Source organism: Leuciscus leuciscus (assembly GCF_965113295.1).
Source record: "Leuciscus leuciscus genome assembly, chromosome: 7".
Classification (NCBI taxonomy): domain Eukaryota; kingdom Metazoa; phylum Chordata; class Actinopteri; order Cypriniformes; family Leuciscidae; genus Leuciscus; species Leuciscus leuciscus.
In genome coordinates, this window is record NC_138731.1 from 10,578,093 (window position 1) to 10,603,944 (window position 25,852).

The 25,852-nt window shown below is 40.5% G+C and overlaps 1 protein-coding gene across 1 annotated transcript; it reads right to left on the reverse strand.

Annotated features, from left to right (window-relative positions):
• Window positions 1-1,585: 1,585 nt before the first annotated feature.
• On the reverse strand, window positions 1,586-25,594 carry LOC309502598 (integrin alpha-6-like; the record flags this gene model as incomplete). Its single annotated transcript, XM_082174999.1, has 21 exons — window positions 1,586-2,303; window positions 4,611-4,736; window positions 4,820-4,918; window positions 5,009-5,119; window positions 5,211-5,312; window positions 6,157-6,333; window positions 6,449-6,551; window positions 11,118-11,195; window positions 11,300-11,379; window positions 11,455-11,538; window positions 11,830-11,989; window positions 12,245-12,360; window positions 13,755-14,135; window positions 17,819-18,027; window positions 18,297-18,319; window positions 18,401-18,528; window positions 18,864-18,958; window positions 19,040-19,233; window positions 21,243-21,456; window positions 21,631-21,759; window positions 25,546-25,594. The coding sequence occupies 21 exons, from the start codon at window positions 25,592-25,594 to the stop codon at window positions 2,139-2,141; spliced, it is 2,823 nt and encodes a 940-aa protein (XP_082031125.1). The 3' UTR covers window positions 1,586-2,138.
• Between the last annotated feature and the right edge of the window lie 258 nt (window positions 25,595-25,852).

The following is a 25,852-nucleotide window of genomic DNA, read 5'->3' on the forward strand; positions in this document are numbered from 1 at the left end:
AATGTCGTTTCACGAGTTCACACGTACATGAAATCTAATGTAGTATTTATGCGTATTTGGCTTGCTGTCCAGGGGAGGGCTCCGAGCTCGGAATTTTGCCCGAACCCAGAGTACTCCCCCCTATACTGGGGTAGACCCAGCCGAGTGTGAGGTGATGGGGTGGTGGAGGGATGCTGAGAAACTTGTCGTGAGACAGAAGGTGAGGAAAAGCTTTATTTATACCGGCTTCCTCTTGAGCTGATTGGTTGATTACCTGAACGTGCTCCTCCCGAACTTTGTTACATAAAACTTCATTTAGGATGCAGGCGTTCATGTTTTTGAATGAGCCGGAATTGGATATTTCTTTCAGAGTATGGCATGAAGGAAAGGCGTACATGGTGTATGCAAACTCTGGAAGTATGAAGTGTTTTGAGTGTGGAGATGTGAGCGATAAAAGGATGGCGTGTCCACATAAAGCTCAGAACAGTGAGGAGGCTGCAGGCCATGGCCGCCTGAAGGTCCTGCTCCGCCATGCCGCCTGAACCAGCACTGCCCTGGAGGCTACATGCTCCATATGGGCCACGGCCTCATCAGCCTCCAGGACGCCCCCCCTCCCAGACACTTTTACATTTACGGATTTGGCAGACGCTTTTATCCAAAATGCACTTATTAGATTGATGACCCTCCTGGAGCAACCTGGAGAAAAAGTCCCTTGCTCAAGGACACACTGTGTCACAGATCACCCTAGCCACCATCCTCTTCACTACACTTTCCAGCATCCCTCCTGATCCCCACCTGCACATCATCTACAATCACACACACCTGCACCTCATCATCACCCTTATCACTCCCACTGTAAAGGCACACTCCTCACCACAGCTCCTTTTCCGACCTTGTTTGTTTGTGTTATGTAGACTCATCTCCCTGTCTCCAGCGATCTACCTCGATCACACTTTGGACTTTCCCTACCTGCTCACCTCATCCCTGCACCTTTATTGTCAATAAATTCACTATTCACCATCATTCTTCCTCTCCTGTGTCTGTATCCGTAACACACTGGTGGTGGCTGTGGTATTATGGAATAATAGTGTGAGGAATGCTTTTATTTTGAAGTAAGAGAGAGATGACGTATGATGGGGGGGGTGTTTTAGCGGATATTATGTTCAGGCTCAATGGCTGATGGAAGGCTGTACTGAGTGGTTGAATAAAGGCAAGCTCCGAGCACGTCGTTGTACGAACCTCTTTTATGAATGACTTGACAGTGGCAAGGCATACAGAGTGTGTTGTGAATGTGACAGAAAATCCTGTATGTGTGTGTGTGTGTCATTAGGTGGGAAAATGTGTGCACTTTAGCATTTAAGCTGACTTTTGGTAAAAGTCGTCAAACAAATTGTAAAAAGTAGCTCAATTTGTTGCTAGGTGCTTTTTAAAAAATCAGTTGATAGTCTGAAAGGTTGCTAGCAATTTTGTTAAATTTAGCAACTTTTCAGACTAAGTTGGCATCACTGCTTTCACGTTTAACGCCAACCAGCAGGGGGCAACAAAGCTAAAACATGCTGATTAGAGTTGAGTTGAGAAATGACATGATAATAGTCATCATCCCATGCTGATATGTTGTCATGGGTTTTATTTTGTGTCTCTGCTCATATCTATAACTGCTCCAGTGGCATAACTGATACATTCGGTCATCAACATTTTTCAGTAGTAATGGTTTATTTTCCCGCCTGAGATTCATCTGACAGACCTCAAAACATTCAATCTAATTTACAGTTACCGAAAGACATGAAAAATGATCTTTGGGCAGTTCATGCACAGTAGGCATCTTAGTACAAAATTACAAGACAAAATAAATAAACTGCATTGTAAAATATTTACAAAGAAAATCAAGACAATCCATTCTTGGCATCTCATGCATCTTCCAAAAATATACAAACGCTTTTTTTAAGGGGTGTCATTGCAAACAAAAAGCCCAGAGATATCCAGGCGTTAACAGTCAGTCTTTACCCTTTAGTTACCAGAAACACACGGATGTGTAAAGGCATCTTCATGTCAAACGCCTCACGGCTCACAGACCGTATAGAGTTAGACTTCCTCTGAAACTTCTCACAACCGAAGACGCCCGATGGTGCAGATTGTCCACATCAGATGCAGAGACAGTCTCATGAGTAGCTCTCGTTCTCATCCCATGTGGTCATCCATTGCTTCTTCTCAAAGGGATCTAACATGACCTTTCCGTCTTTCAAGAGACGCGTCTCCTTACGAATCCTCACCGCATGATATTTCGGAACGCTGTCCTCATATTTGGAACGTTTGAAAAATCCACACTGACAGAGAAAGAAGAAAACCTCATTAAGAATCATTTTAAAAATGGGTACATTTAAAAAAAAAAATCACTCTGAGTGTGTATGCTTTGGAGAACACTGAGAGACGGGACATGCTTGACAAAACAGGACACGTAGAAGCACATCCATCGACACAATACGAAACAAAACTGAGCTTCACACGGAAAGAGCGAAGCACGCTGAGCAACATGAGTCTTTCCCTTGCTTTGGTCAGAGCAAAGGATGAGTTAGTGAGTTAGGCCACACGTCATGCAGACACCAATCTGCTGCAGCGATCGTGTTTTACCCGGGTAAGGAGAGCTAGGCCTCAGTGGACAGTTTGTCTGAGGGCTGAGTGTGAATCTCAGCTTTGTGAATTGCGGCATCATACTCGTCCTTCTTGGCCCGCTTGAAGAAACCGCACTACAGAGGGGGCAAATTCACGGGTCATTGCAAACATGTCATGAGAAGGTTTGTACTACATTTGTACTGACACAAATGTTCATGGATTTAATATGCAGTGGCCACAAAAAGCATTTGGGCAGTAAAACCTGAATAAAAATGTGTGAATGTCATTGAAATTAAAATATTAAAGCCAGTGTCATCTGCGTCTCACTCATCATTTTTCCTTCATGTCTTTAATTGTGTGATTTTTTGTAGATGTAAGAAGATCGTTCTCAAGTTTACACACTATCAGCATGATCCACAACTAACCCCTTGTGAAAAAGAAGTGCATTTAATTGTTTTAAATGTGCACTTGTGACGTACTTCAAATCCTAAAAGTACAAAAACTTGCAGATAATACAAAATTAGTTAAATAAAAGGTTAATTAAATTTTAATAATGTCAAATTAAACCTTTTACTTTAAAATAATTTGTTGTCATGTTTTAAAGAAGTATATATTTTGATAAATATAAAAGCACATGTAAGGAACTTGATTATATATATTTTTAACTGTAGTGTTATTTGATATTACAAATGTACTACATTGCAACATCATCATTGCAAATGTCTAATTGTAAATATATTTAAATATGACCAGTTTCAATAGAAAGGGCATTAAAGTATGACATGCAAATAACATACAACTGGCAATAAAGTATATTTTAGTTTAGATGCTTGGCAGTACACTTTACCATATTTCAAAGACAGTATTAAATATATAAAGATGTACTTTATGTCTCACTGAAGTGGCTCAAAAGCACTCTAAAGTTCAGCTAACTGCATCTAATATAAATTTAAACTATAACGCATTTTGATATAATTGCAATTAACGTGCAATTAAGTGTCCGAAAACATTACATTGCATTTTTTTTAAGTATATTCTTTTAAAGTATATTATTTCTGTAATAAGTAGCCTCCTCTTTTAAAAGTATGTGGTACTTCTTTTTCACAAAGGACACCTGATAAATCAATGTCACAATATGATTTATATCCATTGTTTTGTCTTTTAAAACTTTATCTATCTCCTGCCTTCCTATCTATCTTGGAACATGACCATGACTATATATATATATATATAAGTAGATAGATAAGATAGATAGATATCGAGGCCATAAATTAAGAATTATTTATCTTGTTTTAAGTAAATATTGCATACGATACAATATGTTGTTCCCTCGATTTTATACATCGTTTTTTCACGCATGTCTTGTGCGGTGCTACGTATTTATAGGTATCTTTCTTGAATAAAAAAAAAAAATATATATATATTGTATTTGATTTTAGTTTTATTTAATGAAATGACATTCATTCAAGTGTACAGTACAGGCCCGTTCGCACCAAGAACGATAACTATAGAGATATCTATATTAGCGTCCACACCTGTGATGATATCATTGTGTTTTTCTAAGTGTGTGCTTGACTGTCACTTTAAATCCTCGAGCTCATTACATCAGGATGGATTCTGATTGGCTGTCAATGATGTTTTTATAATTCATGAGCTGGGTAACATCATTCTGAAAGTGATTACAACGATATCGTTTCTCTGTGCCGTTATCGTTATAGTTGTGCTGTGAACTCTGCTATTCTTTAATATTGAGAACTATATCTTTATCGTTCTCTTTATAGTTATCATCCTTGGTGTGAACGGGTCTTAAGTCTCCAAATTCTTTTTAGGGCCATTAAAATAGTAAATACCAGAATAAATAACAGTATAGTATTAGAAAACAAAAACAAATTCAGAACAGAGAAGTCCACATACAATATGAGCTTTCTACCAGAAATACTCCTTAAGGAACTCTTGTCCATGTGGCTGATGCCCTTGGGTTTTTGTTAGCTTTATGTTTGGGTGTGTGAGTGTTTTATTACCTTCCAGAGTAACAGAACTAGGAGAGCCAGCATCAGAATCCCAGCTAAAACCGCCACAAGAATGATCCACCAGGGAACTCCTCCGAACGGAGTCGCTGTCGTCTCTGGGAACACGGTCAGCCTCACCTGGGCATCAGACGTACAGGTGTTCAACAAATGTCTTTAATGTCACAGACTTAAATGTGTTACACTTTAGGAAACTGTGTTACCTGGGTCTCAGCATTTTTAAGGACAATGTTATTGGCGGAGACATCCAGACTTATGGAGGCTTTCACTATTATATCAAGGTAATTGTAGGACGCATAATCCTGTTGTTGAGAGGAAAACAAAACAGATTGCTTTAACAACCTCAGGCATTATTTCAAGGGAACAAAATAAGCCCTCGTCATTGTCCTCACTTCAAGGAAAGTGGAATTCCACAGCCGGGATTTTAAAACGATGACTGCAGTGCTGTCCAAGCCCTGAAGGGGGCACTTCATCTCCACACATCTGGCATCGCCACTGCATGACTATGAGAAATAATTAAGTTCAAGTTGTTTTGGTCCAATCGTTCCTAAAATTTAAAGTTCACTACAAATATAAATAACTAAATCTCATTACCAGAATCTTGTGCTTGCGTTTGTCAGTGAAGAGGGATACTTTACTCCCGTCAGATGGTCTCCTCTCCTCCAGCTCACGCTTTCTCCTGGTTGACGTCGACTCCTAAAAGAGTCACAGATGTGTCTACTTTTTGTCCATGTTTTCAGCATCAATCTCAGCCAGAAAGGTTAACGCTTAAAAATGTTTTCTTGATCTAGCATTATTTTATATCAGGGGTCATTTTGACCCCATTTTTTAATTTTTTTATTGAGTGTTCATCAGAGGGGTCCGAGGCCCTAGGACTTTTGTCGCACTTCAATCATGAATACACACACAAACATTTTTTGAAAGGATTCGAGGAGTTTTGTGGTTGAAATTTAAAAAAGTAACAAATCCTTCCCTCGTGGGTCCATTTGACCCCCTTAGGAATTAATGGAATGTGAGGAATTCTTCTGAACACATAGAAAAAAAAGCTCAAAATTCAAACAAAAAATGCTAAACCTTTACCAAAATCTTTTTCATAATGTCTGTATCTGAATGCATACTGAAAGGAACTGACTTTAGGACCCAGCGGAACAGCTCATTCGCTCCATATAGAGCTATAAGGCCATCAAGTGGCAAGAATCATGAAATATTGTGTTATATATTTTTTTTTTTCCACAAGAGGTCGGCAAAGACAAAGACCCAATGTAAGATATTTTGAGCTGAATTAAAAAGGTCATGCATGAAATTGTGAGTTATTTTGAATTTAAGTTGAAAGAATGTGGGGAATATGCTTAAATTACCATTTATTTATTATGTATTGATCAAATCTAGTAATTTAAAGATAAAAAAAAAAAAAAAAAAAAAAAAAAAAATTAATTGCATTAAAAAATAGAAAAAATATATATGTGAAATCTATGTGTACCAGATGCGTTATGTTGCTGTCTGGGTCAGATGTAAACTAAGACAGGAATATATCTGGTACCTCACTCAGTCTGAGAGGGTTTATCTCTCTCTCAGGTGAACAGGTGACTAACTGCAGGCCCTTGGTGTTGATCTTCATCAGATACAGCAGCCATTTTCCCACAGAACTTTCTTTAGGCCACTGGATGTTTAGGGATGCAGTGCCAAAAGACTTCAGAGGCTTTCCCAAATTAATCACCTGCAAAAAAAAGAAAAAGAAAAAAAAATCTTAGGCTAGAAGTAGTGCTTTGCAAAAATGGCTGAAGTGATATCTATAAAGGTGTATAATTCTTTAAAGTTATTTTGGCATTTACTCTGAATTCATATTCGATCAAGCTGCCGACTTCCTCCTCTGTCTTCATGGCACTCATGCCTCTGATTCGACCTCCAAAATAGACCTGAGACGGCTTGGCAACCCTGATACACAACAATCAGCAATCAGACACTGTATAAACATATCCGCTGACATGTGACAGGACGTAACACAACTAAGACTGAAAAAGAAGGGTGCTTAATTGTGTTGAATGTGCACTTGTGTACTTACATTTTTTAAGTATATATATTTTTTTTTTTAAAAACTTGCATGAAATAAAAGGACACTTTCATGATTGTTTCTTAACAATTAAGTACACTTTTAAAAAATTCAAATTCAAATTGTCAAATTCAATGTTTTATTTTAAAGTGCATTTTAAATCATTGTTTTACTGATCTTTTGTTAAGCTTTAAAGTGCACTTATTTTGATGAGTTCACTAACAAAGCACATGTAAGGTACTTGATTATAATTTTAACCTTAGTGTGTTGTTTGATTTTACATTTAAAGTCAATATATTTTAAATGTACTAAATTGCAACTTCATCATTACAGATGTGTTTTCAAATATATAAAAATATGACAACTTTCAATAGAAAGGACATACTTTGCCATAAATGCCTGTCAGCCATACACTTTAACCATATTAAATACTGTATTTCACAAAAGTAATTATGAAATTGCATAAATATATATTTAAGTCCAAGCACTCTAAAATCCAGCTAATTATATGTAATACAAATATAAACAATAATACATAATTATAATTCATTTTGCACTTTTCTTTTATATTCTTTTAAAGTATATTATTTCCGTAATAAGTGCGCTTTTTATCAGTATCCTAATGTGTTCTTTTTCAAAGGGGATTCATTCTACTAAGTTTATGATGGCAGAGACACTAGTAGTTATTAGCAGCTGCTTTTAACCTCGGGTTAAAGGGATAGTTCACTTTGAAATTAAATTTTGGTATGTTTTAGCTTACCTCAAGGGCATCCAAGATGTAGGTGTCTTTTTTTCCGCAGTAGTTTCAATTTTGATATTTTTAGGTCAAACCGTTCTTGTCTGTCAGTCATATAATGCAGGTCTATGGTCACTGTCTCAAAACACAAGCACAGAGTCCAAATTAAAACAATTCCCCGTCGTCCAAATTAAACAATTCCCCATCTTAAGTACACATTGATGGCCTAAGACACGAAACGAGCGGTTTGTGTGAGAAAATGAACAGTTTTTATATCGTTTTTACCTCTTGAACTCAGCCACGTCCAAGTGATCTGAGAGCGCGGGCGGGTATAGATATATACACTAGATGTCGCCTTGGCTACTGCTGAAAAAAGACCCTACAAATCTTGTGTATCTCCTTTCGAGATTCAAAAGAGATCTCAAAAATGTCTCAAACTGTGCTTAGATATGCAACGATCCCACATGAGATGAGAAATAAATCAGAATCAGAATCAGAATCAGAATCAGAAAGAGCTTTATTGCCAAGTATGCTTGCGCATACGAGGAATTTGTCTTGGTGACAGTAGCTTCCAGTACACATACAATATAAAGTGACAAGACAAGTAACATAGGTATAAATAAAAAATAGAAAAAAATAAAAATAAAATAAAAATAAAAAGATTATAAATTATAAATATATATAAAGTTATAAGGTGCTATAATGAAATGTCTGAGGGAAGTATTGCACATGTTTGTTCCACAGTAGGGGAACATTTAAGTGTTCATGAGGTAGATGGCCTGGGGAAAGAAACTTTTCCTGTGTCTGGTTGTTTTTGTGCTCGGTGCTCTGTAGCGTCGACCAGACGGTAACAGTTCAAACAGAAAGTGTGCTGGGTGTGACGGGTCCAGAGTGATTTTGCGAGCCCTTTTACTCACTCTGGATGAGTGCAGTACTTTGAGTGTGGGAAGGGTAGTGCCAGTGATTCGCTCAGCAGTCCGAACTATCCGCTGTAGTCTACGGAGGTCGGTTTTGGTAGCAGAGCCGAACCAGACGGTGATGGAAGTGCAGAGGATGGACTGGATGACAGCTGAGTAGAACTGTACGAGCAGCTCCTGTGGCAGGTTGAATTTCCTCAGCTGACGCAGGAAGTACAGTCTCTGTTGGGCTTTCTTCACAATAGAGTCTATGTGAGTGTCCCACTTCAGATCCTGAGAGATGGTGGTGCCCAGGAACCTGAATGACTCTACTGCAGTCACAGTGCTGTCCATGATGGTGAGTGAAGGGAGTGCAGGGGGGTTTCTCCTGAAGTCCACGATCATCTCCACTGTTTTGAGCGTGTTCAGCTCCAGGTTGTTATAACTGCACCAAAGAGCCAGCTGCTCCACCTCCTGTCTGTACGCAGACTCGTCACCGTTCCGGATGAGTCCGATAACAGTAGTGTCGTCCGCAAACTTCAGGAGCTTGACAGAGGTGTCTTTAGAGGTGCAGTCATTTGTGTACAGGGAGAAGAGCAGTGGTGAGAGAACACATCCCTGTGGAGCACCGGTGCTGATGGTGCGGCTGTCGGACGTGATTTTGCCCATTCTGACTAGCTGTTGTCTGTCTGTCAGAAAGCTGGTGATCCATTGACAGATGGAGCTAGGGACAGAGAGCTGGGTCAGTTTGGTCTGGAGCAGTGATGGGACGATGGTGTTGAAGGCAGAACTAAAGTCCACGAACAGAATCCTTGCATAGGTCCCTGGTTTGTCCAGATGTTGTAGGGTGTAATGCAGTCCCATATTGACCACATCATCCACAGACCGGTTTGCTCTGTAGGCAAACTGCAGGGGGTCCAGCAAGGGTCCAGTGATGTCCTTCAGATATGCTAACACCAGTCTTTCGAGTGACTTCATGGCCACAGATGTTAAGGCAACAGGTCTGTAGTCATTGAGTCCTGTGATCTTTGGTTTCTTCGGGATTGGGATGATGGTGGAGCGTTTAAAGCAGAAAGGGACTTTGCACTGCTCCAGTGATCTGTTGAAGATCAGTGAGAAGATAGAGGCCAGCTGGTCAGCGCAGGTTTTCAGACAGGCTGGTGAAACACCGTCTGGGCCTGGTGCTTTCCTTCTCTTCTGTTTCCTGAAGATCTGACGCACATTATCCTCACTGATCTGAAGTGCAGGGGGGGAGGGGAGGGGGATGGCTGGAGGTGTTGATGGCTGTGTAGAGAGATGGTCAGGGCGGGTATGGGGTGTCTGATCGGGGGTCTCAAATCTACAGTAAAAGACATTCAGCTCGTTCGCAAGATGCTTGTTGCTGTCGATGCTGGGGGATGGTGTCTTGTAGTTGGTAATGTCTTTCAGGCCTTTCCACACTGATGCAGGGTCGTTGGAGGAAAACTGGTTTTCCAGCTTTTTGGCATAGCTCTTCTTAGCCACTTCAATCTCCTTTGTCAATGTGTTCCTGGCCTGATTATACAAGATCCTATCCCCACTCCTGTAGGCATCTTCTTTGACCTGACGAAGCTGTCTGAGTTTTGGTGTGAACCATGGTTTATCATTGTTGAATGATAAGTAAGTCCTGGTAGGGATGCATAAATCCTCACAGAAACTGATGTATGATGTTACAGTCTCTGTGAGCTCGTCCAGATCGCTGGCAGCAGCTTCAAAAACACTCCAGTCAGTGCATTCAAAACAGGCTTGTAAGACCTGCTCTGTGTCGTTGGTCCATCTCTTTACAGTCCTTATTACTGGCTTAGCAGTTTTAAGTTTTTGCCTGTAAGTTGGTAGAAGATGAACCAGGCAGTGATCGGAAAGTCCTAGAGCTGCTCTGGCGACGGAGCGATATGCATCCTTTGTTGTGGTGTAGCAATGGTCCAAAATATTATTGTCTCTGGTGGGGCATGTAATGTGCTGTTTGAATTTAGGCAGTTCACGTGTGAGTTTTGCCTGATTAAAGTCTCCGAGAATGATAAGAACAGAGTCCGGGTGTTGTTGTTCTGTTTCTGTGATCAGATCAGCCAGCTGTTGCAGCGCCGTACTCACGTGTGCTTGCGGTGGAATGTAAACACTGATGAGAACGAGCGAGGAAAACTCCCGCGGCGAGTAGAACGGCTTACAGTTAATGAAAAGCACTTCCACATCAGGACAGCACATCTTCCTTAACACAGTTACATCAGTACACCACCTTCTGTTGATGTAAAAGCATGTCCCACCACCGCGCGTTTTCCCCGTTGACTCCATATCGCGATCCGCTCTGAACAGCTGAAAGTCCGGTAGATGTAACGCGCTGTCCGGAATGGCTTCGTTCAGCCAGGTTTCCGTGAAACACAGAGCAGCAGAGTTGGTAAAGTCCTTGTTTTTGCGTGAGAGCAGAAGTAGTTCGTCCATTTTGTTAGGGAGAGAGCGGACATTCGCCAGATGGATGCTAGGCAGCGCCGTTCTGAATCCGCGCTGCCTGAGCTTCACGAGTGTGCCGGCTCGCTTCCCACGCCTGCGCGTCTTATACTGTTTCCACAGTGCAGCGGCGCAACCGACGACAATGTTCCGCAAAACGCCAGAAGAATCAAAAACTGGTTGGTGATCAGTTGGTGTGCACTGCCGAATGTTCAGCAGTTCGTCCCTGGTATAACTGATAGCGAATGACAAACATAAAACAGGACAAACTAACAAAAACAGTGTAACAACTGGAGAGCTCAACACCGAGGCAGCCATCCGCGGCGCCATCTGGATTTCCATAAAGTGATGATACGCACCCTTGTACAGAAAGAAGAAGTTCAATCACCACTTTGGCTTTGGCTTTCACTTTGGTCAGGCCCTCCTGTGAACTCGTTCTGTATGTGGATGTCATAAACATCATATATACATTAATCATACAATTAGTTCATATAAACATGCTTAAATCAAGAGTGTTTTTGATAGTTTTAATATTTCATACGTTTCCAGCTGAAGGTTGATCTCAACTTCTTTGGTGTCGAGTGATATCTTGCCAGTGCTCAATATAATATAGAATTTTACCTGCAAAACAACCATTTTTATTAAAATGACAATTCATGAAATAGATTAATACGGCATCGTTGAAGTATTACTGACCTCTGAATCCCGTTTAAAAGGGTTTCCCAGCTCACAGTCTGCCAGAGAGCCATTCTGATTGGCAGCACAGATCACATGTTTATCCTATAGGATATAAAGTATGGATCGGTGGTAATTGATTGAATTAGCATTATTATTGAAATGTAAAGTTTATGCATTTAGTCTGCTGAATCTCTGACAGAACCAACTGAACAACAATAAGAGAGAAAGAAAGATAAAGAGTTCATAGAAATATAGCAACAATATTTTTGTATCAATGGTGAAATAATGAATAAAACCTTAAAAAATAGTTAAATGAAATTCAGACGAGTGCCACAACGGAAAGGTTCAGGTCACATGACTCAGATATAGACTTTAGACGTGTGATACACTTACAGTAGTTCTCAGAGATCTGAATCCAGAGTATGAGAGAGATTCATCAAACTGCCCCACCAATTTGGCTTCATGAGCATCATCTCCATTTCTGTTCCTCACTGTGACCTCCAGAGCAATGTCCTTCTGATCACTCAGAGAAATCACCGGCACACCATTCTCCCTGAGAGACGGATTTGAGCATTTAACACACTGCACACCAACAAAGAAACCTTTTATACTGATAAATGTTCCTTAAATGACAAGCAATCTAGTCGTCCAGTAGTCATCTAATGTAATAAACAATCTAATTATATGTATTGTTATTTGATACATTAAGATTTCTCAATTTCCACTTGTGATCAGCTCATATTTATATATCGATGTAAAGAGAGCTTGTGTGTGTTGGGTTTATGTTGCATGTATTGCTGGTACACACAGAGGTAGAGGAGGGAACACATCTTGTTTGGACTCCCTGTAGCAGAACCTGTACTGCAGATGTAGGTTACTCTGACAGATGTTGTCCGTGCCACAACCCTCCTTCAGGAAGTTCACCTACAGGCCAGGAAACAAGGTTTATTATATCACTTCATTTATCAGCCTTTTACAATTTTCGCCTATGCAAAAATTATTGTTGATATTGATTATATAATATTACATTTACTATATTGTATTATATTATATAAGTTATAAAAAGTACTGTTTTATAAGGTACTACAATACACTGAGGAGCAAATAATATCTGCCACTAAGTGCAAATATAGTGATAGATCCGATTTACACTAATTGAAAATAGCAGTATTTTATTTGCACTAAGTGTAAATAGTAGTTAGATGCTATTTATACTAATAGCTATTTATGCAAATAGTGGCAGATATATTGTATTGTAGTACATTATAAAACAGTATGCAATAATAACATATTCAGTGTCTATTAAAATAAAAAAATGTATGCTTCTTTATTGGGACATTATTTGTCCCTGTGCCAAACCCTATAAACACTTTATTCCCTTCCACTTTTTGAACATTTTCTTTATTTTTATTTAAAATCAACACCTCTCTGAACTGATTTATGATGGGAAAAAGGAAAAAGAATGAGTTTGGAAAAAGGTGGATTCGAGCTCGGTTCGGTCACCACGTCCTGATATTCCTGGGTCAACATATTTTGTTGATCCTAGAACAACATTCCGGTCTGAAACTTTAGTCCTAACCCTATCCCTACACTAACCTAACCTAACCCTACCCATAACTTATCCCTAAAATCAGAGGGAAATGATAGGTGAATAATACTGATGTAGAAGCACCTAACTGTGGTTGTAAGCCTAAACTTGACATAAACTATAAACTTGTCCCTCAAACCTGATTGGTTGATTGGATTGTTGTTCCAGGATCAACAAAGATGTTGACAAAGGAGATCACCGTGATTTTGTCAAGTAAGACATGTTCCTGGATTGACATATTTTGTTGATCCTGGAACAACATTATTGTCCGAAAGATTTAGTCCTAACCCTATCCCTACCCCTAACCTAACCCTACCCATAACTAATGAGGGGAATGATAGGTGAATAACACTGATGTAGAAGCACCTAACCCTGGTTGTAAGCCTAAACTTGACATAAACTGTAAACTTGTCCCTCAAATCTGATTGGATGATTGGAATGTTGTTCCAGGATCAACAAAGAGGTTGATCCAGGAACATGTTGTACTTGTTCTGCGGTTGGTTGCGCTAAAAGCTAAGGCCACTTGCCTTACTCTTCATGCCAGTGATCTGTTATCAGACAGGTTTCTTTTGTAATTTTGTCAGGCTCATCTAGACAATGCTGGGCAGAGTGAGTGTAAAAGCCTCTGCCAACAAGGCAAGTAAATAGACACTCCGTTATGTTTACAGTGAAGGATCTAAAGATGCATTGACTCTTCATTAGATTTCTGTGCAGTAAACTGTGAGTATACCTCAGTGATGGTCTTGTTGGGTACAGTGGAGTCCAGTATTGGCACTAGTTGTGGCAGCGAGCTCTGCCGTTTGCCTCTCTTAGCACTCTGAATGGCCACAGACACCTCGATAGGAATCGCTCTGAGCTTATCCCTGATTCCTTCCTGAAAACCAGAGCACAGCAGATCCCACTCAGTCAGTGTATCGACATAACATTTCATTAATGAGAGCTTAGACAGAGGCTGAATGTCATAATAAAAGTCCCTAAATCCAACAGGAGAATTATAGGAATAGTGTGTCCAGAAATTGTAATCTTTTAACAATACTTTTATGGTGTAACTTTTGAAGCTTGAAAAATCCAGTCTCACATTCATTGTAGTCGCACATGGCACCAGGACACCCTAGGCCGGAAGTCAATGATCGACTTTGTGGTTGTTTCATCTGACCTCCGGCCGTATGTCTTGGACACTCGGGTGAAGAGAGGGGCGGAGCTGTCAACTGATCACCACCTGGTGGTGAGTTGGATCCGATGGCGGGGGAGGAAGCTGGACAGACTCGGCAGACCCAAACGTACTGTGAGGGTCTGTTGGGAACGTTTGGCCGAATCCCCTGTCAGAGAGATCTTCAACTCCCACCTCCGACAGAGCTTCGACCAGATCCCGAGGGAGTCTGGAGATATTGAGTCCGAGTGGACCATGTTCTCCACCTCCATTGCCAACGCGGCCACTCGGAGCTGTGGCCGTAAGGTCTCCGGTGCCTGTCGAGGCGGCAATCCCCGAACCCGGTGGTGGACACCGGAAGTAAGGGATGCCGTCAAGCTGAAGAAGGAGTCCTATCGGTCCTGGCTGGCTTGTGGGACTCCTGAGGCAGCTGACGGGTACCGACGGGCCAAGCGGACTGCAGCCCGGGTGGTTGGGGAGGCAAAAACTCGGGCCTGGGAGGAGTTCGGTGAGGCCATGGAGAAGGACTATCGGTCGGCCTCGAAGAGATTCTGGCAAACCGTCCGGCGCCTCAGGAGGGGGAAGCAGTGCCCTACCAACGCTGTTTACAGTGGAGGTGGGCAGCTGTTGACCTCGACTGGGGATATCACCGGACGGTGGAAGGAATACTTCGAGGATCTCCTCAATCCCGCCGTCACGTCTTCCATTGAGGAAGCAGAGGCTGAGGACTCGGAGGCGGACTCTTCCATCACCCAAGCTGAAGTCACCGAGGTAGTCAAGAAACTCCTCGGTGGCAAGGCACCGGGGGTGGATGAGATCCGCCCTGAGTACCTCAAGTCTCTGGATGTTGTGGGGCTGTCTTGGCTGACACGCCTCTGCAGCATCGCGTGGCGGTCGGGGACAGTACCTTTGGACTGGCAGACCGGGGTGGTGGTCCCTCTTTTTAAGAAGGGGGACCGGAGGGTGTGCTCCAACTATAGGGGGATCACACTTCTCAGCCTCCCCGGGAAAGTCTATTCCAGGGTACCGGAGAGGAGAATCCGGCCGATAGTAGAACCTCGGATTCAGGAGGAACAGTGTGGTTTTCGTCCTGGTCGTGGAACACTGGACCAGCTCTATACCCTCTACAGGGTGCTGGAGGGTTCATGGGAGTTTGCCCAACCAATCCACATGTGCTTTGTGGATTTGGAGAAGGCATTCGACTGTGTCCCTCGCGGCATCTTGTGGAGGGTGCTCTGGGAGTATGGGGTTCGGGGCCCTTTGCTAAGGGCTACCCGGTCCCTGTACGACCGGAGCAGGAGCTTGGTTCGCATTGCCGGCAGTAAGTCAGACTTGTTCCCGGTGCATGTTGGACTCCGGCAGGGCTGCCCTTTGTCGCCGGTTCTGTTCATAACTTTTATGGACAGAATTTCTAGGCGCAGCCAGGGGCCGGAGGGGGTCAGGTTTGGGGACCACACAATTTCATCTCTGCTCTTTGCGGATGATGTTGTCGTGTTGGCCCTATCAGACCAGGACCTTCAGCATGCACTGGGACGGTTTGCAGCCGAGTGTGAAGCGGCTGGGATGAGAATCAGCACCTCCAAATCCGAGGCCATGGTTCTCAGTCGGAAAAGGGTGGTTTGCCCGCTTCAGGTTGGTGGAGAGTTCCTGCCTCAAGTGGAGGAGTTCAAGTATCTTGGGGTCTTGTTCACGAGTGAGGGAAGGATGGAACGGGAGATTGACAGACGGATCGGTGCAGCTTCTGCAGTAATGCGGTCGCTGTACCGGTCTGTCGTGGTGAAGAAGGAGCTGAGCCGTAAGGCGAAGCTCTCAATTTACCGGTCAATCTACGTTCCTACTCTCACCTATGGTCATGAGCGGTGGGTTGTGACCGAAAGGACAAGATCCCGGATACAGGCGGCCGAAATGAGCTTTCTCCGCAGGGTGGCTGGGCGATCCCTTAGAGATAGGGTGAGAAGCTCAGTCACTCGGGAGGAGCTCAGAGTAGAGCCGCTGCTCCTCCACATCGAGAGGGGCCAGCTGAGGTGGCTCGGGCATCTTTTCCGGATGCCTCCTGGACGCCTTCCCGGGAAGGTGTTCCGGGCATGTCCCACCGGGAGGAGACCCCGGGGAAGACCTAGGACACGCTGGAGGGACTATGTCTCCCGGCTGGCCTGGGAACGCCTCGGTGTCCCCCTGGAAGAGCTGGAGGAAGTGTCTAGGGAGAGGGAAGTCTGGGCATCCCTGCTTAGACTGCTGCCCCCGCGACCCGGCCCCGGATAAGCGGAAGAAGATGGATGGATGGATGGACATTCATTGTAGTTGTACAGAAAAGCACAACCATTACAAAATCCATTATAATTTCTCATTTTGTGTTCCACAGAAGAAAGAAAGTCATATGGGTTTGGAACAACATGAGGGTGAGTGACAGAATAAAACATTTTGGACAAATTGTTACTTTAAAGTTGCCATGAAAATTAAAATTCATCCTATCTATTTTCTAAGTGCATGTTATAACATATTGTGAACGATTAATCCGCGCATATGTTTCATTTTTTTAGAGTGTTTTGACCTTGTAATGTTCAATCAATTTGTCAGACTTCTCTCAGGTGACGTATGCAGAATTTCTCCAATCATTTAGTCTGCTTAAAGAGGACCTATCATGCTTTTTTACAAGTTCAACTTTCTTTAGTGAGCATAAAAAGGTCTGCAAAGTTAAAAATCACAAAGCCACTCCAAAGGGAGTTATTCTCTATATCAGTGAACACTGTTGAACTCCCTGAAAGTGAAACGTCTTGATTGTTGTCATGAGTTTTCTTCCGAGAACAAATACATCACAATATTCCCCATTTAAATAATTCCCGCCCAAGGTATACTCAAAAAAAGGGGGCGAGGCCTGGTTGAGCTAAGCCGTGAGTTAAACTGTGCATCAAATCAAGGTCAAATTTGATAGCAATAGTTACTAATCGGGTGTCGGTGAACATGTCAAACTAGCGATCAAAGACTTCAGATTTTTAGCCTAGGATCATCACAAGAATCTTTTAGGATTCAATAAATTAGTCTCCGACAGCTAAATCGTGGCCAAAATCATACAGTGTGCTTAAAGTTTTTCCTTCGTACAGACGGTGTCCATTGTCAAAATGATCCATCCAAAATGATCCCCATTCATACGAATCCGTGAAAACAACTAAACGAGTAATTCTGCTACCAGGCCATTAGATGGCGATGAAACACTATAGACTGAACATGTAATACGCATGTGCATGACATCATCGGCTTCAGAGATTCGCGTTTTTGTTGTTCACATGGAGACCGTTTTCAAAAACTTGCACTTTGAAACCCGTTTTTAAAAGTTTGCGTTTTCAGGAACCCAAAACGCTGTTGTCGTGTAAATGAACGGCCAAAACGCATTAAAAGTTTTACGTTTTTAGTTGAAAACGGTGTCGTGTAAACCTTAGAAAAAGGGCATAATATGGTCTCTTTAAACTCGCCCCTGCAAGCATCCAATCAACAACCGATGAACCAAGCGCCCTATACCCATATTTTTTGTTTATGGACAAAAAATATGGAATAAAATGGTATAAATATGGAAATATATTTACAATATGGAATAAAACATCTATCACTAGGACTTCAAAGCTTTATTTACTTTATTTACTATTTACTAATCTGAGTTTGGTCTTGTAACAAGCTTTTTTGTTTTGTCCTCGTAGCTCCAGAGTGCCGGTCGACTGGAAGTCCTGATCCATCTCGTTCTTCTCCAGAAACACAACTCTAGATGGGAGACCCAGCTTCCTGCGGTGCCACTCTGCCTCCAATGTACAGGAAATGGCTGGAAAACAAACAAAAACTGGTTTAGAATGTGTGAACCTTTAGACCTCAGAACAAAGAAATGCACTTATTTACTCCAGTGAGCATATCTAGTCTTCTGTAACAGCATTATTAACACAGAATATATTTGGATTAAATCTTAAAGTCCCCCAGTGGTGAAAATCAAGCTTTTAATGTTGTTTATATGTCTATGTGGTGTTTTTAATATGCTTTAAGACAAACCATGTGTAAATTCATAATTCAACACCATTGCTGAGTATTTTCTCCTTAAAACTGCAGTGAACCAAAGACAAAAACACGGTTTGAAATCGCTGGTGTTTCTGACCGCTTTGGACCTGAACACAAGACGGATGTTGTTATAGCATCTCAAAAATCTTCAGGTAACAACTTTGATATTAGAAGTGACCTATCAGCACCTGTAAATAAAAACTGTGTCAGAGAGCGACCCAACGGCGAGATCAGGGTACGAGTTCTGATCCAGGTCCATATTTCCGGCCAGAGAATAGCCAAACATCTTAATATTGTGCTGTTTGCCCTCCAGTATCTGCAAGATAACATTGGATGTCTTAGTGTTTGTTGATAAAGGCTTTATTAATTTGTAGAACACACTGTGTATAGACTAAAACCATATTTTGTTTTAAAGGTCACAAAAGACATAGTTAGTACAAAGTTACATCAGAAGAATGTCAAAACTAAAGTACAATCAGATGTTAAAATATGTAAGTATCAATTTTTTTTCACCAATGTTTTATCCTGAAAATGGAAAACCTTTTAAACTGAATAACACTGGAAAATGAATCAATTTCTCACTGATGTGTTCCATTAAAATGGCAGACAGAAGAGAAAACGGAGAGAGACAGAAATTGGAGAGTGTCTAACCTGAGCTGGTTTGGTATTGATGCCGTCAGCAGACCCGTGGTAGATGTACACGCTACCAAACCCTGAGTCTGCATATGGAGCTCCTACTGCAATATCTGAGAAGCAAGCAGGAAGAATATTAAACAACCTTGAACCTGAACAAACCAAAACTAAAAAAATCAACTCCTGCATCCGACCTTCAAAAGAATCCAGATTGATGTCTCCAATGTTCTCCACAGCCAGTCCAAACATGGAGTCTTTGGTTCCGTTCAGGCGAGTCGGAGTGACGTCCTTCCACCTTCCAGCTTTATTGATGTAAACGTACACAGCTCCACCCACCTCCTCGTCTCTCTGGTAGAACTGGGGTGCACCAACCACAACATCCTGCCAACTGGAGGGACAATACACATGATTTAGCTGCCCACCCTTGTGAAAAAGTACAGAGCCCCTAAATGTCAAGTCAAGTCAAGTCACCTTCATTTATATAGCGCTTTTAACAATATAGATTGTTTTTATAAAGCAGCTTTACAGTGATAATAGGAAATTAAAGTAACAGAGATTGTTTTGGCTTTACAGCAGCTCTAGAATAAAGTTATTGTCCAGCTAAAGTTAGTTTATGATTGATTCACTTCCATTGCAAAGATCATTAGTTATTAACTATAGGGGCCGCTTACACAACACCGTTTTAACTGAAAACAGAAAACTTTTAATGTGTTCTGGCCACTCAACTACTTACTTTGAAATAAGTAATAATAAATGGACCTTTTCAAAAATAAAAATAAATCTATACAGACTTTTGTGTGCGCATGAGAAACATCCGTGAATTGTGAAAGAATGGTTGGGAGGAGCATGAAGAATCATTTTCACACATGAATTAGCACCTCTGAATCCAGACCTTAAAACCATTGAAAGTCTTTGTCTATAAAAGATCAAAAATTGATGCTTGTCTTGATGGAAATAAATGTTGTGATGTTATTTCCATCAAGAGGTGCATCAGTCTTTGGTCAAGATCTTGTATTGACAATGTAAGAGTCCAGCACTCTGTAAAGTCTCCTCCAGCACATCCCAAAAACTTTTAATGAATTTAAGGTCTGGACTCAGAGGAAATGAGTCATGTGTGAAAATGATTCTTCATGCTCCTCCCAACCATTCTTTCACACGTTGAGCCTGATGAATCCTGACATGGTCATCCTGGAATATGGCCATGATGTGTCTTCCTACATGGCTGTTAAAGAAATGAAAAGCTACACACTCCATCAATTAGGGCTAGAAGAACTGTTGCCAAACATATAACATGCTAGAAACTTAATATTCACTGTAATAATGATCCAATCATAGACTGTTAAGCACTTGCCTATTTAAATCCAAACAATTACTTTTTTTTTTTAAGAATATACTTAAGTGCAAACTGAGTGCAATGTTTTTAGACACTTAAGTACATGTTATGTACAATTAAATGAAAATGTATTATAGTTTAAATGTATATTAAATTCAATTAGCTGAACTTCAGAGTTCTTTTGAGCCACTTAAGTAGGATTTAAGTACATCTTTTAATAATTTCAATTTAATAAAGTCTTTGAAAAAAGATCAAAGTGTACTGCCAAATGTACTGAGAAGCATTTATGGTAAACTAAGATATAGTTTAAAATACATACTAATTTCTTTTGAAACCTGTAGGTCAAGTATTTAATTATATTTTAGATGAAACATTTATAATCATGAATTTTACAATTTAGCACATTTAAAATATATGAACTTTAAATTTTATATAAAACACACACTAGTTAACTTCACACTTCACATGTGCTTTAGTATGTTAGTCAACACATCAAAATCAGTGTAGTACTTCTTTAAAACATGACAAAAGATTGATAAAATAAATGATTTAGAATGTGCTTTAATGTAAAACTTTTAATTTGACATGTCAAGGTGCACTTAATAAGTGTGTTAGGAGACACAGTCATGAAAGTGTACTCTCTTTAAGTACACTTAAGTTGCCTTTTATTTGATTAATATTATATTATCTGCAACTATATATATATTTTTAAAACTATACTTTTAAGATTTGAAGAGCACTACAAGTGCACATTCAATACAATTATTGGTAGGATTTTATTTTACAGTCCCGTTTCGCATGAACATATGTACTCATTGTAGTAATGACACTAACCGGGTAATAACTAGGTACTAACCCTGAACCTACACCTAAACCTAACTTAACCCATGCAATTACCTTATATTACTCAATTCTTTCTTAGGTAAGAACACTGTAAGTACACATACTGTAAAATAAAGTGCAACCCAATTATTGAGATTGAGCAGACTTCTTTTTCACAAGGGCACTCACAATCTACCCACTCCTTTTCATAATAAACAACATATTTATCTTGTATCCCTCACCCATCTCCATTTAGGTCCACCACAGCAACATCATATCCAAACGAGGACGCGAGTCCTGGTCCTTCCAGAATGTGTTCAGACATGAGCATGGTGGAGGCTTCTTCTTGCTTGCGCAGAAACACCACTGCACCGCTGTGATTGGCTCTCGGCGCTCCGGACACGATGATGAGTTTCCCTTTTTCTGTGATACTGTGGCCGGAATCCAGAGAGAATCCTGTGCATATGCAAGATTCAGTGTCACAAAAAGCATGAGCATCAAAACACACATTCACATACACACACACACACACACACACACACACACACACACACACACACACACACACACACACACACACACACACACACACACACACACACACACACACACACACACACACACACTCACCTAAGTAACTGTTGGCTGGTACTGGCACTAGACTTGGATCAAGGCGGTTTTCATCCCCGACCTCATAAGGACCATCATCAAACAAGCCCATTTCCAGAGTGTTGTTCTTCTGCTCGACGCGCACTATACCTAGAGAACAGATGTGATGGGGTGAGTGCTAAACAACAAGATTAATGTGACACAGGAAAACAAATGAGTTCTGGTTATAAGAAACATGTATTTAATTGTGCAAATTCCTGCGGGATTTTTTTTTGGTTAATTGTATTGAATGTGCACTTGTAATACAAATCTTGAAAGTATATATTTTTTAAAACTGTAATGTGGATAATATAATATGTATGAAACAAAAACAAGCAATAAATCATTGTAAAATAGGGAAGGGAATCTTTAGGCACCTCATGAGCCCATCACATTTTTTTTTCTTTAACTGATCTTATTAATAAAACTTAAAATATTTAATTACATAATTATAAGTAGGCCTGCTTATAATAATTACACTTTAAAAAACTAAATTAATACAATTGTTAATAATTTTAACAAATATAGCTTCAAAACAAATAACAAGGAGGGGGAAAAAAATTACAAGCAATAAACAAAGAGTGCTTTCAGTATTTAAGAGTAGCCTGTCGGATCGTTTTCATCTCTTTTGAAATTATAAGATGTGGTTTGTCCTGTCTGTTTAATAACTGACTGTGTCACATTAATTTCGCATCATAAAAGCATTTTGAGATGCAAGTACATTTAACCACGTAGACGGAGTCGCTCACAGCCGCATGATCTAACGCTCTTCGTAAAGCGCGCGTGAGTATTTGAAATTGAAAGCAGCTTCTGTCTGTGATTTTCATATTTTTAATATATAAGCCAACTGCATTCCAAGATATATGATGCCTTCGTAGAACATTTGTAAGTAAAATACCGGCGGGCGAGACTGCGCATTACAAAAGTAACATCACGCAGACCGCGCGTCTCTCATATCTTGTGCAATGAAGCCCGCGAATGTCCTTGTAATTCGCTTCAACTTTTCCGAACTTTATTAAAGATTATTTCTCGTAAGGTTCGAGTGGTGTCGTGTGTGTGTGAGAGAGAGAGACAGAGGAATTAGAAGCAAGCAGAATACGGTTGTTTATAAAGCACACGCGTCATCACGTATCTGTGTTTAAAACTATTAAGCTCAGACATAAATCTGAAATTATCTTAATCGATACAGAATCGTTTTAGAGAATCTATGACACAATATCACATAAATTGAACAAACTGTTATTTCCTGTAGCCAGGCCTAAATGCGTAGCGTGCCAAGTTGATGCTTCATCTGCAATACAGACGCGTGTCACGTGACCAGACTGTAATCGCAGCTTTGCGGTTAAAAAATCGCATTCCATCATATCGTGATATTATCGCAAATGCAATTAATCGTTCAGCCCTACTGATGCCCTCTCACTATTTCGAGTGAGATTCTGAAGTGTGCATACGATGGACACGTTACTTTCCCATGAGGCCACAGGAGAGGATTTATGATTGGAGGAAAAACGAATACAAACATGTCGGACTCAGTGTGCAACCTTAAGCTACGCAGCTTAAGATCCTTGCACACTGAGTCCGAAATGTTTGTATGCGTTTTTTCGTATTCGTCATTCGGTGGCTCTGAATTGTCAAAACACCTCTCAAAATGCTTGCATTTTGAATGCGAATCCAATTATTTTTATGATGGACAAAAGTGCACCCAAATATGCATACCATTTATTATCTGACTTATTTGTAAGTGTGAACTTGTGAAATGGTTATCAGGAGGTCGGGTCAAGGAAAAGTTCAGGAGTGTGGGAGGCGTGCGTCCGTGACCTTGGTCTGGTTCTTGCCTGTTCGAAGTGGTCAGTGGACAGATGGTCTTTCGATTTTTTTATTCCCTTACCAGCCCGTGCGTCCGACTAAGAGCTTCGGGCTGGCTCGGTTCGGTCTTTGGTTGCGGTGCACGTTAGCCTGGGAAAACCCAGACAACTTCCGGCAAATTTAGATTTGCTCTGCAAGTAGTCTGGCAAAGAGCTCATTCAAGGCCATTTCCATGCCGTGGAAATCGCGGCACCAATCAGAAACGTTGAGGCGGGTTTTACACGATGACGATCGCTCTGATTGGTTTTAGGTCTAGCCTATCCAATTGTGCCCAGAGGCATTTGAGCGACGTCCACTCCGTTGGTGAAGCGCACCAACTTTTAAATGCAGCATTATTATATTCAAATTGCAAACACATGAGGACAGTCTCCATGAAAGACCCACTGGCAGATGAACATGCTACTACATTTCTCTCCGAAACGGTAGGAAATTAAATTCGATTTAATAGAGGATTTTATCTGTGACAAGATGATTGACAGGGCAGTTTACATGACGGGATGCACGCGACAGATCCGTCCGATAAAGATGACGAAGTAGTATGTCCAAAAGTTGCCTACTTTTTTGCTACACATTCAAAAGTAAATACATTTTCTTCACAAAAAGAGTAGCCTATTTATGGCGTAGTGTAACAAGGCGAATTGGGACGCAGCATATGGCTTTACCCATGACGATCGCTCTGATTGGTTTTTGGAGTTTTAGGTCTATCCAATTGCGCCGAGAGGCATTTGAGCGACGTCCGTTGGTGACGCCCCTTTGGAAATGATTTGTCTATGGAGCTTTGCCAGACCATAACTCAGTTACTACTGAGAATGGTCTGGTTTTAACCAGGCTAGGCGCACGCCCTTCTCACCTTCAAATGTATGTATGTACGTATATATATACAAATACAAAATCATAATTACATTACATTTTACATTACCATAATTACATTTTCACTCTGGAAATGTAAAAAGACAGACATAAAGATAAAACATAATTTGGTTAATTTCTGACATGTGCAATAGATGGACTAACATAGAAATTATATCATAGCCTAACCCAAAGCTTTGGTACACAAAATAAATAAATAAGTAGATATATTATACATAAATATGTTCATATATACCATCCAATACATGTGGTCTTAACAATAAATATTCATAAAAACTTTATTAAGTTAACACTCATGATAGATTGATGAAGTATCTCATAACCCAGAGCTTTGGCACAAAAGATAAATATATTAGTGAATTGTGTATTTTATTTTATATTCATGTCAACCTCACATCATTCAATACACTGCCTAGCCCTAGAGTAATGGATTAAAGGAACTGTTTGTGCTCCTTACTTTCACAATGATATATTTCTTCAATTTCTCATTAAAAAGGATCAGGATATTTCTATTTCAAACAACATTCCACACGACGATCGATGGACGTGACGTTATCGATATCGTACCCCACCAGGGAAACACATTATTTTAAAATGTAAAATATAATTGATTTATAACACTCACATACAATCTTGGTTTCATATTCAGGCTGATTATATACATTTATACCCAGTAATTTATTTTTGCATCATAATTTTCCCTCTTGAGGCACTTCCATCGGAAAACAACATTCCACACGACGATCGATGGCCGTGACGTCATCCGATGTCATCGCCTCGAGGGAAGTAGGCCTACATCTTTTTATTATTTTTTTTAACTAGGCTACATATCAAATTTAAAACAGTATTTAAAATTAAATACACTTTTTCTCACACTAACATTGTTAAACACGATCCTGGGTACATGTTCAAGTTACTATTTCACAATTGTAACCAGAAATCGATTTTATATTAGCATTTTCCCTCGTGAAATGTTGTTTCATGGTCTCTCCAGTCGTCGTTTTATCAGTGCACAAGGAGAGAGTGACCTACTTACACAAAAACTTCCAGTAACTCAAACATCAAACATCTTTTACACATCTGTTACTGATCATATACTTACAATTCGCTGATTAATATTGTTGGATTTGACTGTTTTAAGCAGAGTGCGAATTACCCCACCATAATTGGGGGGTACTGGCTGCTCCTTCACTTCTTCTATGACCATCATGGTCCACTACCATATCAATCCCCACCGTGATCGCCAAGTGCAACATGTGTTGTGCAACACACATACAAGGTCTAAACATGCGACAAACTGATAATCAGTATAGGCTACAGAATATCTCATTGTTATTATATATCCAAAAGAGAACAGTTTTGATCAACTCCCAAAAGTTAGAAGTTAAGTGCACTGAAATACTATTCTAAATAATAGTAAATAGTAATACCTTTACAAGAAGCCTATTGCCTATTTCAGGGTTTTTCC